The sequence below is a fragment of the Amblyomma americanum genome, chromosome 3, assembly GCF_052857255.1.
Source record: "Amblyomma americanum isolate KBUSLIRL-KWMA chromosome 3, ASM5285725v1, whole genome shotgun sequence".
NCBI lineage: Eukaryota > Metazoa > Arthropoda > Arachnida > Ixodida > Ixodidae > Amblyomma > Amblyomma americanum.
In genome coordinates, this window is record NC_135499.1 from 168,998,472 (window position 1) to 169,016,592 (window position 18,121).

Consider the following 18,121-nt stretch of genomic DNA (forward strand, 5'->3'; position numbering starts at 1 on the left):
TGCTTAGATGTGCTAGTGTTTTTTCTCCTAAAGAGCTTCCTGTTTTTTGCATAAAAACTTCAGGTTACCTACAGAATTCCGGTGATAGTAGAGCACAGAATTTCACAGGCTATGATGCACCTGCAATGGGTGCATCTTATAAGCAGTCATTTTCTTCTGCGCTGTGTACACAAGAAATGCTTGTTGGTTCTGCTTGATAAATTAAATGGAAGCTGTGAGCTTTTTTTGCTGCCAAGCTGATTAATGTCCAGTGATAAATCAGGGTCATCAAGTGTGAGTTGGTACGAGTGGTCTTTTTGGTGTTGTCATGCCAATAAAAGGAAAATATACCTTCAGGGTGTGTGCTGGTTCACACGATTACCATTGATACCTGATAGTAGATTTTGGCTTCTTGCAGGCAACCCCAGTGGTCTGATGATGAGAGCATTTGTGCACGGAGTGTTAACAACGAGGTCCACATCTTTGAAAGCAACACTTTTGGTAAGTTGTGGGCTCAGTTTGTGGCCAAGCCAGATTTTAGGGGAATAGTGGTCTCGGACTGTTGCTTGAGAGCAGCTTCCAGGATTTGTCGAAAGGCAGTCAGGCCAGAAAGTATGACTGCCTTGCCTTGCCAACAGCTTTGCACAGCTTTGCACAGTTCATATGATCTATGCCAGTTTACTGAGCACATAGTCACGTGCCGAAATGGAGCACATCCTTTGCCAGTTATTTGTTCACTCTGTCCAGCTGGTGATATGGTCTTGTCCCAGTTTAATTTTCAGCGGCACTGTTTTGCTTATGTGGATAGTTCTCAGAGAGAAAGCATTATTCTAATTCATGCATTCAAATTTCTTTTGTTATCATGCACATGCTGCCTTTGAGGGCTTTACCTTCTTTTCTTTTAGTGAATGATTTGACGGCCAAATATTTCATGGGTTGGCTCTTTTTTCCTCTGTCGTCTTAGAAACCTTCAGCCACAAGATTCACCTGCAGAAGCTTGCAGAATTCAGTCTGGCTCCTGGTGAAAAGCCTTACCACATAGCATGCCACGTCCCTGGCACAAAGGTACGATTTATTGCTATGTTGGCACAGGCATTGTGCTGTGCTATTGTCTTTTCACCAAAGCTAATTTTGCTTGTTTTCATTTTTCTTGCGAGAATAAGAACAATATGTGCACTGTTTGCAGTAATTATGGAGTTATAAAAGCATGTCTTTGTCTTTTGATCTGTTGCTGCCATTTACATAATTATTGGGGCTGCCATGTACGTAGCTTTGAGATGTGGAACTCCTTCCATGTTGAAATATTTGCCGATAAGCCAGTTAAATAAGGCTTCAAGGACAACAGTTCGGCAGATTGTCTTTGTCAGGTAACAAAGCAAAGCATTTTAGGGCTCTGTGTGCCTTCAGACTTTGGCTGGGATTTGCAATTTGGCCGGACAGGTTTAAAAATTTTTGTTTGCCCCCGGCTTGTTTTGCGGCCAAACCATGTCAAAAGGTTGCATTTTGCAGCATGTCCATGCATTGATGTAATCTGACTGCCACTAAGGCTTTCCTAGTTTGTCTTCGTATATAGTATACCAGCTTGACCTAAGAGGGTGCAGTCAGCCAGTAGACTGGACCGGTGTCACCAGGAAAAAGAAAAATCACAGGGAAAAAAAAATAGAAAGCAGTGAAGTTGAGAGAAAAGACCAAGTATATCAGATGGCAGTGAATTGGCTGGTCACTTTTTTGACAGAAGGTATTTGTAGTTTAGTTGACTAGCAGGGCTGTGCACTGCAGTTTGGTTGGTACTCCATTGCAGTTGTCCAATAATTCTGTGAAAACTAAGCCAGTAATGCAGTGAGATCATTGACACATTCTCTGTGTTGTGGGATTCCTCTGAGTCACATCGTGACTTCATGCTGTGCGGTCATGACTACCGAGTTGCATGATGAAGCCGTGCGACAGCTCAGATTTTTCACAAAAGCTCACGAAAACCACACAGGCCAGGTTGCTGCTGCCGTCTGTTGGTGGTGCAAAAAGCTTGTCTTGCCAGTAGCTCTCCATTGTGCCGTGATACACAGGGATTAAGACTGAAAATCGCTGCCGCAGTGAGCATGTTAAACAGATAAGCAAGCTGTATGCAAGACTGAGGGGCTAACAAGCCACAGCTGTATGACAAAGAATTCTAGGGCTACCAAGCCAGATGGCCACATCATCTCAGTGAATCTAACAGCCATGCAAGTGAAATATTTGCAGGTCATATTTTCAGGTTTTTTCTCACCGATTTGCCTTGTTTAATTTTTTTATGTAGCTTTGAATGTGAATTTCATAAGTCTGTTCAGCAGTCCACTTCATAAAGACTCCTTTTGTGCACAGTTTACGGATGTGAAAGAGTGATAAATTTCTAAAATTGATAACTCTAGCAAGGTTAATTGTAGCCTTTTGTCCTACCATGAATGGCCATTGTGTGCTTAATTGCGCACTTTTCACATGAAATTATTACACTTTTATTAAAGCACATTGTATTTTGCATTTGTCGTTACTCTTGCAGGGCCAGCCATCCTTTGTGAGAGCATTCAGGCATTCAAATTATGATGGTCCGAATGCAGGCATCGCTAATAAAAGTTTCTACAAGGCAGACAAGGTGGATTTTTATTGGAACAAAAAGGGTTCGTACTAAGGCTCAAATTTAAAATAATTTTCTTACTGTTTTAATGCTAAAGTATTTTGGAGCTTGAATTCCAGTCTTTCAGTGCTGCTGTTTTGTATGCCATGCTGACGGCTTTCCCATTATCGGTTCATTAGATGCAGCGGGGCCCAAATATATTACCGTGGGTCACCCACAACATGAGAGAGTAACCTCGTGGTTGCAGTAGGATTTGTGAGACTTTCCAAGAAGATTGTGGCTGTAAAACGAGGCCTCAAGTGGGTACTGAGGACAACTTTATGAAGTTTTGTTCTTCGTTCAAATTAAAATTCATAGCTGCACCTTTTGTGACTTTGCTGATATTCACGCAGCAGCAGAAGGTGCTTCCATTAGAGAAATATACAGAGTTAAAGGTGGAGTGTTTTTTTCCCCGCCACTGTTATTAAAACTTGTTAGTTTAGGGGTGATGTTGAGGGTTTGGGTTTACCTTGTGTCTTTTTAAAATTTTAGGTATCTTTTCCTATTCTTTAGAGAATAAATGGGCACTAATGATAACAATACAAAATTCACCCGAATATTCAGGTGTGCGTAATCCCCTGTTTTCTCTTTGCAACAAAATGTCTCCAGGCAGCCCTGCAGTCTAGCTTTAAAAATGGCATGTAGTGGCGGTACCTGCCTTATATTCTGCTCTTCCTTGTAGCCTATTGTAGTTCCGTTTTCAGCAAAAGTAGCTTCCTTGCCGTGAGCAAGTGGTAATCGGTCGATCCAGGCCTACTTCAATTTGTCCTCAATCACCCTTTAATGTGCCTGATATTTTATTTTAGCTCAGTAGTACATATCGTGTTTATTGAACATGATCGTTGTTACCAGGCACTGGCGTGCTGCTGCTCACAAGCACTGAAGTGGACAAGACGGGAGGCTCATATTATGGTGACCAGGGATTGCATTTCCTTAGAACCAATGGAGACACGGCCATGGTGAAACGAGGCAAGTATTTGTGTGCGCAGGTGCAGGTGTGGGTGCGGATGAGGGTACATGTGCATGTAGGGCTTCACATGTATCGACACAGTGGTTGCCTTTATTATTCAGGCTCATCATGCTCTCATGTAAAGCCGCATATGTGGCGAATGCATTTTACATTGAACTCGACAGGCACTTTTCTTTCTTTTACTTAGATATTCGATAATCAGTGATGTAGGCTACATGACCATGTCTAGCTAGCTCCCTCTGATTTGATGTCACAGGCTTCACTGAAACATCAACAACATAAAACTATAATAAACGGCAATTTTTTTACGTGCCAAGGGCAAGGGAGCAGCAACATGGTATGTTGTGGTGAAGGGCTCCAGGTAGCCCCAACAGTCCTTCAACCTGCATTGAAATCTCGGTGTACGGTCTTTTGCTTTTCACTTTCATCGAAATATGGCTGCTGCAGTCAGGAATCAAGCCTGCAGTCTCGTGCTTGGTAGCATAACAGTACAGCTATTGAGCCGCTGCTGCTGGAGAGGATATGAAACTAAAGCAGCAACAGTTAGCCCATAGGCACTGCATGCAAATTAATATTGAGCAAGAAGGCATATGAGTGGCTGGACCATGTGTGCTTTAACATTACATGGTCCTTTATTTAGTTGACTCTCGACCATGGAACCCTTGAGCCAGATGGTGTTTATGTGCCTTGTGGTACACCTGCCTTCATAAGCAGCTTCCCATTAGGTTCGGTTTGGGTATATAATTGACAACTTGTGTATGACCGCATAAAAAAATTCTTGATAATAGCATAAAAGGGACCTCGAAAGCCCAGTAGGTACAGTTTTTGCAATAAAATGCTATCATTAGCTGTATCAAAGGGTTTCTTAACATCGAAAAAGAGAGCGCAGCTAAATGAGCTTTCCTTGAAAGCAGTGTAGAACTCTGTAAATTCCTCAAGAATTAATATAGTGCCCCTTCCTGTAATTAAGCCATATTGACAGTTTGAAAAGGACTGTGAATTTGTTTAAGAAGGATGTCATGCATTCAAGTAGAAATTTCTCCGGTATTTATGATAGAATCGGCAGAAATCGATCGGTAGTTCTTAAAAGCATTCCTCCTCCCTTGAACAGTGGCCTTACGATAGCACTTTTCAAATTTTTTGGCATTACAGAGTTTTCCAAAAACCGGTTAATCAAAACAGCAGAATTTCCGAGAGAGCGTGAAAGTTCCATTGCAGCAGTGAAACCGATAAGCCATCAATTCCAGCGGGCTTATTTCATCTGAAGCTAAATGCCAACCTTGCAAGATCTTCTTTTGATAGCCTTGGAAGATACGCCAACGATGATAATGACTCTTTAAGTGTGCACTTAATGCCCTGTCGAGTTGCTGCCATTGCTGCCGGAAGCGTGAAATACTGATTGAAATCATCACCTTTTGAAACAGGGTCATCTACCGAAATGTCAGAACACGGCACATGCCCATCTTTTCCACGAAGGTGATTATCAGCGACCTCATCGTTGTGGGATTTTTAAAGGAACATTCGAACTGCTGCTGAAAATACAGGCACCATGCAGATCGCATAAATGCCACAACCCTGTTTCCTACGGCTCTATATTCTGAACGAATGTCCGCGTTTTTAGGAGAAATGTTTAGAATGTTTCCAAAGCTTCTCTCTATTCGCGATTACCCACAGAATTTCGGGATTCAGCTGCTTGTTAGTCTACCTTTTTTTACATACAATATTCCGCATAAAAGTTTTTTCCAGCTCGTCAATTTTATGACACATCTTTGTATAAACTATCTCTACTTGTTCGCCTTCAATTAAATGTGCCCAGTTAAAGGAGTATAGACTCTTAATTTTGGACCAATGTTTTATTCTCTACAATGATGCGGAAGAGACTACTAGCATGAATCACCATGTGATACTAGCCTACAACCGCTGAATAATTTATAATCGAATTTTTTTTGTCATGCTGTTTCAGTTTCAGTTTCAACAGCTGAATGATGGCTTTGACGTCAAAGAGTGGTTTTGTGTCACGTGAGGCATGGAAAAACACCTATATAACTGCTGCTTCATAGTTTTAATTTACTGCAGTGCTGAAGCCAGCTTTCCTCAAGAGCCAGAATGACAACTAATGTGGAAGCAGCGATTAGATTGCAGTTTTTTCATGTCTTGCGTGACCGGTAAGCACACGTTGACGTCACAGTCCTCATTTGGCTGTTGAAACAGAAACCGAAACAGCACGAGAAAGAAATGTGATTATAAATTATTTAGCAGCCATAGGAGAATACCAGGTGGTAATCCATGTATAACAACGCCTTACGCATCATTATAGCAATGAAAACACGCACCCAAAAGTTAGGTGTCTACGCCCCTTTAAAGGATGCTACTAACGTATGTGAATTTCTTTCATCTATAATTGTCATAGGTATTTTGTTAGCAATAACGACAATAATAATATTGATAATTTTATTGTCAATTTCCATGTTACATTTTCAGCTACAGGCCTGTCAAAGCCAAAAATGGCTTGAGTGACGAGGCCCATCAAAAATGGTAAAAAGACAGAGAAAACAGCAGAAAAAAAAATTCAGTGATTGCCTTTTAAGAAAAGACAAATAGAGAAAAATAGAAAAAAATGTTAGACGTCTGTTTGGTCACAAGAAATGAAGAAAAAATGAGAAACAACAACAACAAAACAACAGTTATAATAATAATGAACAGTAATTTGACAAGAACTGCTCCAATGCGCTTGTTGTTGAATTAGAGGCATGGTTCTCAGCAAAAACAACATCAAGATCCATAGCAGTGGCTGCAGAGGAATTGTGGTTCTTGAACTTACTTGGTCATATGAAAGTCATAATTTTTGTGCCGAGTCGTGATGTAACATTTTTGTTGATCTTGATAGATGGGGCAGTCCTGGTCTTTAACTTGAAGGCTTGACTAAGCATTAGTTATGTTCAGACATCTTTGTCTGTAGGGCAAAACCTATGACCGTGTGAGAAGCATATGTAAATATTTTTGCAAGATTGAAAATTAGTGCTAGTGCTCTGTTAAAACTGCTCATTTTTAATATTCAAGAGCTCTAATAAGAGGAATGCTGCTGTGTGCAACACGTCAAGAATACTTGTAACAATTTTTTTTCTTTTTCAGGTAAAGATGGGCCCATATATAGTGTGCAGTGGAGCCCTGACTGCGACCACTTTTGTGTCGTGTATGGATGTATCCTTTTAGTTTGTATATACCAGTATATACCAAAGCTTTTTTAAGCTGGTTCTGTAGTGTATTCGAAGAAGCTTCAATTTTTTTGGCCTCGGGGGAATACCAACGGCTCTCAAAAGGTGCTTAGGAACACCAAGAAACCTTGCCTTCGATCCCTTCTTACCTTACCTGCATGCAATTAGAGCATGCATATGTACAACCCCCTGAAGAAAATGGCCAATTTCAGTAATAATGACTAGCTATATAGTGAAACAGCCTGTTGTAACTAATTCCTGTATGGTTAATACTAAAAAAAAAAAGCGACTAAAGGAAAGGTGGGGGTTGAGGCATGCATGGATTGAGGTACTCATGAAACTCTGAAAGTGCTCTAAAAAATCCAAGGGGTTTCATGGAACCCAGTTTGAAGACCTCTGTATTAAAGCAAGTGTTTTGAAACTGTAGATTTTGCCAGCAGCCTGTTCAGCATGCAAGATTTTACCAATTTAGGTGTCCCTTGCCCACACAGTAGACTGATATCGCCACATTCGGTGCACTTAAATATGATTTCTCTGCAGGCTTTATGCTGGCATCCCTCAAACTGTTTAATTTTGGCAGCACTGAGATGGTCATTACGGACCTTTGTGTCGGGCGAGGGAGATGTCAAAATGCCTCCTCTCTGGACTGTCGCAAACCGGTTTCACCATCACTTCTACCTCACTAGCGTGGGATGCACACGACGGCTTAGCAAGCAATATGGCGATGTCCAGGAAGCCCTTATTGTAAAGGTCTACAGCTTGCACTAGTGGACTTTGCTGGCAGGTGCTCCTTTGAGACACCTCTGTGGGAAGTCGCAACTATCCACATGAGATTACAAGTAGCTCTTGTATGTCGCACAAGAAGTCTGGAAGGCTGCTGTTTTTGTATTTTATTTCTTTTTGGTGGAGTTAACTGCACTAGAAGGTGTAAAATATGGTTCATGGTTTATGGGGGCTTAACGTCCCAAAGCGACTCAGGCTATGAGGGACGCCATAGTGAAGGGCTCCGGAAATTTCGACCGCCTGGGGTTCTTTAACGTGCATTGACATTGCACAATGCACGGGCCTCTAGAATTTCGCCTCCATTGAAATTCGACCATCGCGGCCGGGATGGAACCGGCGTCTTTTGAGTCAGCAGCTGAGTGCCATAACCACTGAGCCACCGCGGCGGCTTAAAAGGTGTAAAATAGAAAAGACTGAAATTTGCCACACAGGGAGCCTTTCGCATCTCTCGTCTTCATTGAGTGCCCGTTGCAAACTGCAAATGCCTGAGGTGTCAGTGTGGTGAGGTTATTTTTTGGCTTCTAAGCAACTTTTCAGTGACCTACTTTTAGAAAAGATTGTTTTGAGCAATATTTGAAATATTCCTTACAATGTGGTCCAAGCATAACAAAAACTGCTATGTGTAGCAGAAAAGAAACTTGTGCAGTACTGTTTGCACCTTTGTTTTAGAAATAAAGGCTTTTTTAAATTCATGCTAATTTACCTTAGTAGTTAAAAAAAAGTTAATAATTTTCTGAACCACTGGAGATATGCAGAGACCTGCAATTTGAAAGTAAAGCACCAAAGGAAATTACAAACGGCATTCTTTTCATGTAGAGAGCTTTGTTGCAAAAGTGTTCAGAAAAGTGTTCAGAAAAGCGTTCAGAAAAGTGTTCAGAACAAAATTTGCAGAATCCAAAATGTTCACCACGGAAGCATGTTTTGAAGATACTTCACCTGACTTCGCTCACCTGCTGGTAGTGATATATTTGATGAATCCATGTTCATGCAAGCATAGTAACTATAAGTGCATGCCAACAGTGGAGACATTCTTCTTTTTTTGGGGGTTTCATGAGCTTGGAGAAGCATAGAAAAGACATTGAGAGTAATCTTATACAGTAAATCTGGTTAATTGGATCTTCAACGGACCACAAAAAACGAATTACCAAAGTTGAAATTACTGAATGACCATGAAAAAACTGACAAGATCTACTTGCATCACTGTAAATTTATTTAGTGAAAGATCAGTCAATGGTCACCTGCTTTAGAGGTGTGAAAGGCATGAAATGACTGTTTTTCACATTTCCATCAAGGATTTATGCGTACTCTCTGTCGGGAGCATTGAAGCAGAATTGCTCCAAAATGCTAAGGGCCTCGTCGGCACCCTTCATGGTGCGACGCAGTAGTGGTGGAGCCCCCTAACAGGCGGCTGCATCAGGTTTGAGAAGGGTTCACTGTACATAGAGCAAACATCGCAAGATGAATGCGCAGTTTCGGCACAATTGAAGAACCATGTGGCTGGAATCAGGGGAAGCGCACAGCGCTACCAGTTAGCATCTGAAACGGCGCGCAGCTGGGCTCGGTTGGCTGACGCACAGCTTATAGACGGTGTCACCGTGGGCTGGCCCAAAACTCGGAAAAGCTAAACTGAAACTAAGCAGTCGGGCTACTCTCAGAGATGGGACCATCCATTCGCCATCACGTCTGCCATTGTGCACACTTAAGAGATGCACGGGCGATTCCGTCGCATACAGTTATGGTTTGAGTAGGGCTATTTTGACAATTGCCGTGCTGGTCATACTTGGACACAGTTCCTCTTAAAGGGGCCCCGAAACACATTTTTAGTGCATTGTTTTGACTATTGGTTGCATAGAATGAGTTATAGTGATGCTATTAGCATCAGTCGTACCGCGTATACTGCGGTTTTTAATATTTTAATTAGCTTACAAAAGCAAATTCGTGCCGCTGACGGTGTCACCATACAGTGGCGGTTTTTAGCAGCGGATATGACATCACTTAGTGGTAGCTTGATGATTGGACAAAGAGTAAATATACTGCAAATTGTGTTGATAACTAAAGATACGTTTTGTCAAGTTTTTGTGTTTTATATTACATTAACAAAATCAACTTTTTTGCCCTAGATAAAAGCACTGTAAAGCAAGTAAAACAAATATACACCACCAGAGACTCTGGCTACTTTTTGCATCGAAGGACTTTGCGCCTCTTTGTAAACATCCTACGACCTAGCACTCAATGCTTATGGCTACTTTCTATGTATCTGAGAGCGGCTTTGCGGAATCGATCCGATCGAGTCATTGCACTCTATAAGCGTTCGTTTCGGTCCCAAGGAAGGATGTGTTCATTTCACATTTAGCAGGCAGTGCCCATCGTCAGCTTGTAGAGGATCACTGGGCGGTGGCGCCAAATGGCGCCACGTTCCCATCAACAGCGCGCGCTCCTTGCTCGCTGTGACCAACTAGAGCGCTAGGAGCGACCGGGCGATGGTTGGCGGTAAGCAGTAGCGGTACGCGCTATGCTAAATGTGTCTGTTATCTTGCGCAGGCTGTCACACCGTCGCAGTATCTCGCGCTCGAGTTCAGATCCATAAGTAAGGGAACGTCACTGATCAGTGTTCCCTTCTGCGTCGTCGACGTGACAATGAAGCATCGCTGGGTCAGCTGGGCGTTCACATGGTTGTTGTAACCATGCAAATGGCGCTGCCAGCCTTGGCATGAACGAGTTACAGAGAACAGGCAACCATGGAGTGCAAACTTCCGCCACGTGCTCAGATAGGCTCTTTTGATTGGTCGCATTGTCGTCATTGGGAGAGTGAAATGGGAATGGGAAGCTGCGCGAAAATCGAGTTGAGGGCAGCATTTTGTTTGCTTGTATTTTGAAAATTCTTCATTAAATAACTCCCAATTCTATGCATCGATTCTCGTAATTCTTTTTGAGTCATCATCTGTGTGACATAAAGAATCTATCTGAAGTGTAACCGGCATCCGTTCAAGCAGTGTTTCCAGCCCCTTTAAGGAGCCTGTTGGAATTACCCCGTGTAAGACCCGTAGCGCCCAAATTAGCTAGCATCTAATGCCATAGACTTGCAATGGTGTTGGCCGGGAATGCGCTAGCAGTTCGAATTATCTTGATTTCCGGATTAACGGGGTTTGAATTAACAATCTTCTACTGTATTTGATTGTACCATTTGACATTTTTGTACTGTACAACTTTCTACCTGAATCTTCTTGCATGCATCCAGTGTTTTAAGAGCTAATTAATGTTAACTAATTAACTGATGAACTACTTGATCAATGTGAAGTAAAATGTACACATGCTTGCTCTAGGCAACTGTCATCCTGGCAGCAGCGGTCTTATTTCGATGTAGGCGAAATGCTAGAGGCCCGTGTGCTGTGCAGTGTCAGTGCACATTAAAGAGCCCTAGGTGGTTGAAACTTCCAGAGCCTTCACTACGGCGTCCCTCATAGACTGAGTCGCTGTGAGATGTTAAACCCCAATAAACCAAAAGCCAAGCAACTATCGTCCAAATTGTTTTATAGTCATGTTCCCAGAAACTGTTGATTTTTTAAATTCCTTGGCTCGCATTGCATGGTGCTGTGTATAGTGGAGCCACTACAGGGGTATGTATTATGGAATTAATTGGTTAAGCTTAACGGGTTTTTATGTGCCAAAGCAACACTTTGGGCTTGGAAACGTATCATGATGGTGGGTCCTCAAATTATTTCAACCACCTAGGGTTCTTTGATGTTCCCCTGTATCTCGGTGCTTGGGCTTTTTGCATTCCAGCTCCATTAAAGTATAGCCACCGTGGCCAAGATCAAACCAGTTAGCTCGGCATCAGAACACCATGGCCACTATGCCACTGTAGTAAATGTATTGTTTGCTAGGCAGTTGGAGTTGGTGATGAATTGCTAACATAATGAAGTATTATGATGTACAGAAAGTAAAGTCGATTGAGATTAAAATTAGAATAAAGCTTAAGGTTGTTATCTTGTCATGGAAGCCCCGAATATTACAGTATTGCGTAGTTTTCGTGAATGGCTTCACTTTTTCTTGTGCTGGGGCAGTGTAAAAATAGCAAGTTGAGGAAAAGAATTAGGTGAGATTTCTGAACATTGGGGAGTTGCTGTCTTCCATCTTCCTTAACCTGATCTGTGCACAGTCATGCCTGCAAAAGCCACTCTGTTCAACCTCAACTGTGACCCTGTGTTTGACATGGGTACTGGCCCAAGGAACTGTGTCTACTACAACGTGCAAGGAACCCATATCCTTCACTTTATTTCCTGTTGTTTTGTCACGCATCTTTTCTTTTTTTTTTTTTTTGAAAGGATGATGAAAATATCTTTAGAAAGGATTCATCTCTTTAAATAAGTGTGCAGCTCCTGCATTCGACATCTTTGTGCAAATATTTCTTCACTCAAAATGCAATTTAACTCAATCATTTTTTTATGCTTTTTGAGGCTTGTCTTTGTTGCATTTTGTGCATCTGATGGGTGAGAGATAGCACTTATCAAGCTTTAGGTGTTTGCTTAGCTGCCCTGTTAAAATGCTTACAGCCAAGCCTGCTTGATCAGCAGAAATGCCGTGGGAAGCACTGAGAACGAAAAATTACACTATTTTCGGGCGCCCTTGTGCACAGCCTTCGTAGCAGGGTGTGGAGTATACCTATCCTGCGGTCTGTACTCTGCACTTTGACCTTGGGTTCAGCAGCCAAATGCCATAGCCACTGAAGCACTGTGGCGGGTGCTTGCTGTATTTTAGAAGCACGGGGAAGTTTGTCACAGGTCCGGTGCGCATAGTTTGCCGGCCAGAGAATGCGCAGTATTGGAATTATTGTACTAACGTTTTTCATATTCCCTTTCTTGGGGCGTTAATTAGTGTCAGTGTACGTGTGTGTGTGTGTGAGGGGGGGCTCCCTATGCATTTAATGTTTGATTGTATGCAACACCAGGTGCACTTAAATAATGAGGAGCCTCTTTAATGACTGCTGGAGTTAGCAATGAGCTCACATGCGTGACACAATGGAATGAACTTTCAGTTCTTTGTCACTTACTGCTAATAATAATGCTGGCTTCCCCCCTCCCCCTTCTTTTAATCCAGTTATTGAAACTGCTACTTTTACGTCGCTTTTGGTGTAGTCATTTATATTCCAAATGCAATACTTTGCTATGGGCACTGCACAGCTATGCTTTGGAGAATTTTTTTTTTTCATCCTGTGCATTATTTTGTTGTGGTGGTCATTTCATTTCCGCTGTAAATTAAAACATATCCACCATATACTTTTTTGGTGCGTTATATGGCCCCTTATTATTGGCGTATCTTTTGTTCTTGCACTTGTAGTGTTCAGTGCACAGTGAGTGGAGTGGTCAATGTAACGCATGCATGTACAGCATCTTTTTGGGTGCACTTCACCCTTTCTTGCCTGTATGTGAGTCCATTGTGCCTTTGCCACCTTGATTCGGTGTACACTCCTGATTCTTGCCGGCTTTGGTAATTTGCGAGGCAACGTGGAAGTCTGGGATGTGAAGGGTCGCAAGCAGGTGTCCAGGAGTCAGGCTGCAGACTCCACCCAGCTGTGTTGGTGTGCGGACGGTGAGCACTACCTGACAGCCACCACTGCCCCTCGGCTGAGGGTGGGCAACGGGTGCGTGACATCATTCTCTACTTTCTTGGCAATTCTCAGCTTTGCGGCAATGAAGGAAGGGAGCGCTCTTTATTTGAGGTGCACAGGACAGGTGTCTTTTTATGGTGTACAGACCATTTTAGCTTCACCCACTGCATGAAAAAGAACAGAAATTTGTGTGAGGCGTAACTCATTCATGCTTGGACTGCACAGAAAACACGGGCAACAGACAGCAACTTCTGCATGACACAGCGCTCATGTTGTGTAAACGTCTGTCTGTCATCTCTGTTCTGGAGACCGTTAACATGAACTGCAGCCATCTTGAGGGTGCTGGGTTTTAATACAAGGCTCTTCTTGCCTCTGCCATGCTTGACGAGACAATCTTTAAGACATTTTTGCATGTGTGAATGCTCTAGCATCTGCACTAGAGCACATTTATGAAACTGTTGTGTCAAGAACAGAACTGGCTGCACCCATCTCACTCTTGTTTGCGGACGTCCACCTGTCAGCAACTCATGGGACAGGTTGTGCTATTCAAATGCATGTTGCTTTCTAAGTGCTCAAAAACTTCCCAGGCGATGTAGTTAATTTAATCACCATATTTCTACTAGTGGGAAAATGTCACATGTTTCAAGTAATCTTTTGCAAATTGTGCTATTTCAGAGTAGTTTTTGGGTGCAAGTGCTGTCAAACTCTTTGAGGTTGCTGAATTAAAATACATGGCCCTTGGAAGCATTTCTGTATGTATCAGCCAACCACTTATCTCCAGCGGAGCCTGACGCCTCAGGTCCAGGTGCTTTTTTTTCATGGTGATGTGTGCAAATGTTTGCTTACTGCTAATATAGAATTTCGTTCTGGCCACACAGTTGAAGCTAATCTTGAGACATCTACTGTAACATAGATTAAAGCTTAAGCATTTTTTTCGTAAAACCAACTATAAATCTTAATCAATTTGCAGATACAAGGTGTGGCACTACTCAGGCAGCCTGCAGCACGAAAACCTCTGTCGTGAAGGGGAGGAGCTTTGGGATGTGTTGTGGCAACCATGTCCTGCTAACACTTTCCCAGCTAAGCCAATCTCTTTCAAGCAAGTCAGCGGCATTCAGTCTTCACAGCCACAAGGTCTGTATACCTCTGTGTAGTATGTAAAAGGGACTCTGAGGCACATATCATAAAATTGAGGCGACACTTTAGAAGTGGCAAGGTGCTGTCCAGGAAATGCTTTTCAAGAACCTTTTCATGTCCCAAATACGTACGACTGGGTTAATGGTGCTTCAACAGTTTCCATTTCTTCTATTTTTGAATGGTGTTCCTAGTTAAGTGCAGAGCAATGGGCAGGGCACCATAGCTCTGTTATCCTGCCATTTGCTGCAGAAAAGCAAAAGAGTAATTGCAACCAAAGAGAAAGCTTGAATGTGTCAAAACTGAAATTTACAGAAGTGAAAAACTAAGGCATGCACTGCTTGGCAGCTCTTAGTAGGTTGGCTTTGGTTATTCAAAAGCTTCTTTTGAATAAATGCTCTGAAGTCAAAGCAGCAGTACCTGTTACGTTGTAAAAAGACATAATTCTGTAGATATGAGTTGCCGACCCATGAGGAAGTACTTTAAATAAAGTGTTCGACTGCTGATCCCAAGGTCTTGGGTTCAATCCCAGTCACAGAAGCCACATTTCAGTGGAGGCAAAATACTAACGACGCTTATATGCTGTGCAATACCATTGCATATTAAAGAACCCCAGGTGGTCCGTATTAAGCTGGAGCTCTCCACTAAGGCGTCCCTCATAGTGCACGTGTTGCTTCAAACTCCACGTACCAATACCAATACAAAGTGAAGAAAATATGGGCCTTATTGCTTAAGATTTAGAGTTGTTAACAGGAGCTTAGGGGAAATCTAAGAAGAAAAAGATTGCACAGGTGATCATAAAAGATGATGCAACCAATCTGTGTTAGCAGTATTGGTTGTGCATTTCTCTTTTACTTTGATCGCCTTGCCATTGCATCTGTCATTTGGAGTTCGTCATCACTTTTTCGTTCCTGTACCGAGTGGCCTTCTGGTGGGCAGATGCTTCTGGAGCATAGAGGTTGCTTGTGGAGCATAGAAGGGTGCTTCCTGCAGAGGGTGGAGGCATCACACATGCATGCACAGAGAGAGAGAGAGAGAAACACTACAGTCTTTGGTCAAACAGGACTATACTGCTAACACACTAAAAAGGCACTGCAGGACACCAGAATGAAATGCCTACTGATGCCAGTTAGGTCATCCCCGGGGAATAAAATCACTCAAGCTTTGAACAGTAAGATAGAGCGATTCTTAAAGGAAGAGACATTAAAATTGCATTCTCGTTTTTTTTTTTTTTTATGAGGGAAGAAGTGTGATATCTGATCAGATGCAAAGATGGTGAGGATGCTTCAGGTGTTATTGTTAAGAAGTTTCGCTATGTGACTGTGTTTGTATTTCTCTGACAGCTTGTGCAGAAGGCAGTAGAGCATGGGACATGTTAATCAGTGACGTATGGCTGCACATTTCACTTAGTCTTTCAAGCCACAGTGCACATGTTTTAGTGACGTCGGCCAACCTCCACTGATTTGGAAGGCTTCTTGGTGGCAAAGACTGGAGGAAAGCCTGCAGCGGTTGACGTTCGCACTTGTATGACTTGTGTGTCCACACTATATTCCTTCGGACGCTGAGAAGAGAACAGAATTGAACGGGGAAAAAAATTCTTCATTTTTATATCACATTTTTTAGGCAACAAGTGTGTCTTTTGGTGGAGAACAAACATCAGCATGGCGAGAAAGAGCCGCACAATTGATTTTTACGAAGAGCAAACATTGGATTGGATGTAGTTATCCTCAGTGTCCTTTTAACCACTGTGCTCTGTCATGCTGTGCTTCCCAACAGACTGGATATTCGACTCATGTGATATTAAAAATATCAGGGATCTCAAGAGCGAATTTCGCATAATTACTGGTGCTGATGTAGGATTATTTTTTTTATGTTTGGCAGCGTCGAAGCAGGTGTACCGGCCACCATGTGCCAGAGGACAGCCTGCCTCATTTAAGGTCAAGGATGATGAGAGCTCATCTGGTGACAAGGCTGCCGACTCCGCCCCGAAGTCCAAGACACAAATCAAAAACCAGAAGAGGAAAGAAGCCAAGAAGGCAAAGAAGGAGAACCCTCAGGCAAGGGAAATCACTTAGGAGGCATTCGATAAACAGCCATATTAAGAGTGTGGGCCTTCTACTCTACTGAACGCTTTTGCTGAAACCTGCTGGCATCGGTGTAGCTGACAAAAAAATTGGCAGGAGGGGAACACTTAAGTTCTGCCTTAAGGATATGATGAAATAGCTAATGGGTTAATGCCCATATATGCAGAATTGGGCATTCTCTACTTAACATTCATAGATCCCTGGGAGTCCTCGTGTCACTTCTGGCACAGTGGTGCGCCCCCACCCTGTGATGGCAGGTGCTGCCACCGGTGGGACATGTGTGATCTAGGTTGCTGTTCACAGCAACCTCTCAGGACTTATCATTAATTCCACTGCCACCTACCATTGTGTGCAGTTTGCTCACAATCCGGTGGGCAGGTTGTGATGATGCCACAAGGTCACATGACCTAGCTGACCCACCTACCTCCTAGGTTTCTTCTCTTGGGATTTTTCGCTCTCGGTCAACGACGCCGGATTTTCTGCGACGCGAGCTCCCTGCTGTTATCACATTAAAAATAAAATACGCTTTAGCACAGATAACTCCGCTGCCTTCACATCAGTGCTTATCCCATCTGCATGAAGAGGCTAAAAAATGTCATCTGCCTTTTAACATGACTGCTTGTACATCATAGCTGGTTGCAGTGAAGGTGTGCAGGGGGTGTTCTCCCAGCTGTATGTTACAAGGCTCGAGTTTTTACTTGCTGCAAGATCGGAGCCAAGAGAAGCCTTGCATTCATTTGGTCAGACATTTGTTTCATCAGTACCCTTCAAGGCCCTTTGTCTTTTTATAACGAAGTTGAACGTGTTGTCGGGCTAGTTGGTTCAATACTTCAGACATGGTAGTTGCGCGAAACACACGCACGCACATGCACGCACGCACGCGCCATACCCTGTCGTGTGTGTGTGTGCGTAACTACCATGTCTGAAGTTGTCTTTTTATGTTTGCTGTGTTCAGCCACATACTACATGGTTGCTTTCATGGTTTGTTAACATTCTAAGCTTTGGCCTGGGTTTTTGTGACCACACCCTGTTGCTGCAAGAGTGACCCATGGTACAAATGGTGGCTCAGTTTAATGCTCAAGAGCCAGATTTAGGCATTTTATAAGGTGGGATCAAGATTTAATAAAAGTGCACATTTTTTCTTCCAGGCAGCAGAGGTTACAGATAAAGCATCAGCAATACAGACAGTTGTTGAAGTTATGGGGCAGAATTCTGCAGCACAGGATACGGAGGAAGTTAGCCGGGAAAAGAAAATTCGGAATGTGAAGAAGGCAGGTTACTCTTTCTTGCCCTTTATTTTCTGAAGTGCTTTCATTTAGGTGAATGACACAAGCATGTTTTCTACTTTGTGCAGAAGCTGGGCCAGATAGCTACACTCAAGGAAGAACTCCAGGCAGGAAAGAAACTAGAAGCAAACCAGGTAACATCATGGGGGCTTGTTCACCCTGCATAATTTTATTTCAAACACTGCCACTAAAAATATCTGTTGATAGAGCCATAGTGTGTGGTGCGCACATCTCCAGTGGATCTGCACATAAGGAAGCAAAACACAAGTTGTTGGTGTTCTTGTCTCATTCTCTGGTCATGTTTTGTTACTACTTTTTCTGTTTAAACAATTTAGCACCATTTGTCATGATAGGCTAGGTACCATCTCTTATTGTAATCTAATAGTGACATGGCACTGGCAGTCACTGTTTTGAT

General features: G+C 42.8%; 1 protein-coding gene across 2 annotated transcripts in view; it reads left to right on the forward strand.

Moving 5' to 3' along the window:
• The window catches only part of eIF2A (eukaryotic translation initiation factor 2A), a 30,949-nt gene that overhangs the window by 9,249 nt on the left and 3,579 nt on the right, over positions 1–18,121 (forward strand). For both annotated transcript variants that reach the window (XM_077658716.1, XM_077658715.1), the window contains exons 6-16: positions 398–480; positions 944–1,044; positions 2,513–2,630; positions 3,479–3,595; positions 6,729–6,797; positions 11,754–11,854; positions 13,060–13,235; positions 14,173–14,336; positions 16,218–16,393; positions 17,569–17,691; positions 17,775–17,840. In XM_077658716.1, coding sequence (XP_077514842.1) covers positions 398–480; positions 944–1,044; positions 2,513–2,630; positions 3,479–3,595; positions 6,729–6,797; positions 11,754–11,854; positions 13,060–13,235; positions 14,173–14,336; positions 16,218–16,393; positions 17,569–17,691; positions 17,775–17,840 — 1,294 coding nt within the window. The remainder of the gene's footprint in view (positions 1–397; positions 481–943; positions 1,045–2,512; positions 2,631–3,478; positions 3,596–6,728; positions 6,798–11,753; positions 11,855–13,059; positions 13,236–14,172; positions 14,337–16,217; positions 16,394–17,568; positions 17,692–17,774; positions 17,841–18,121) is intronic.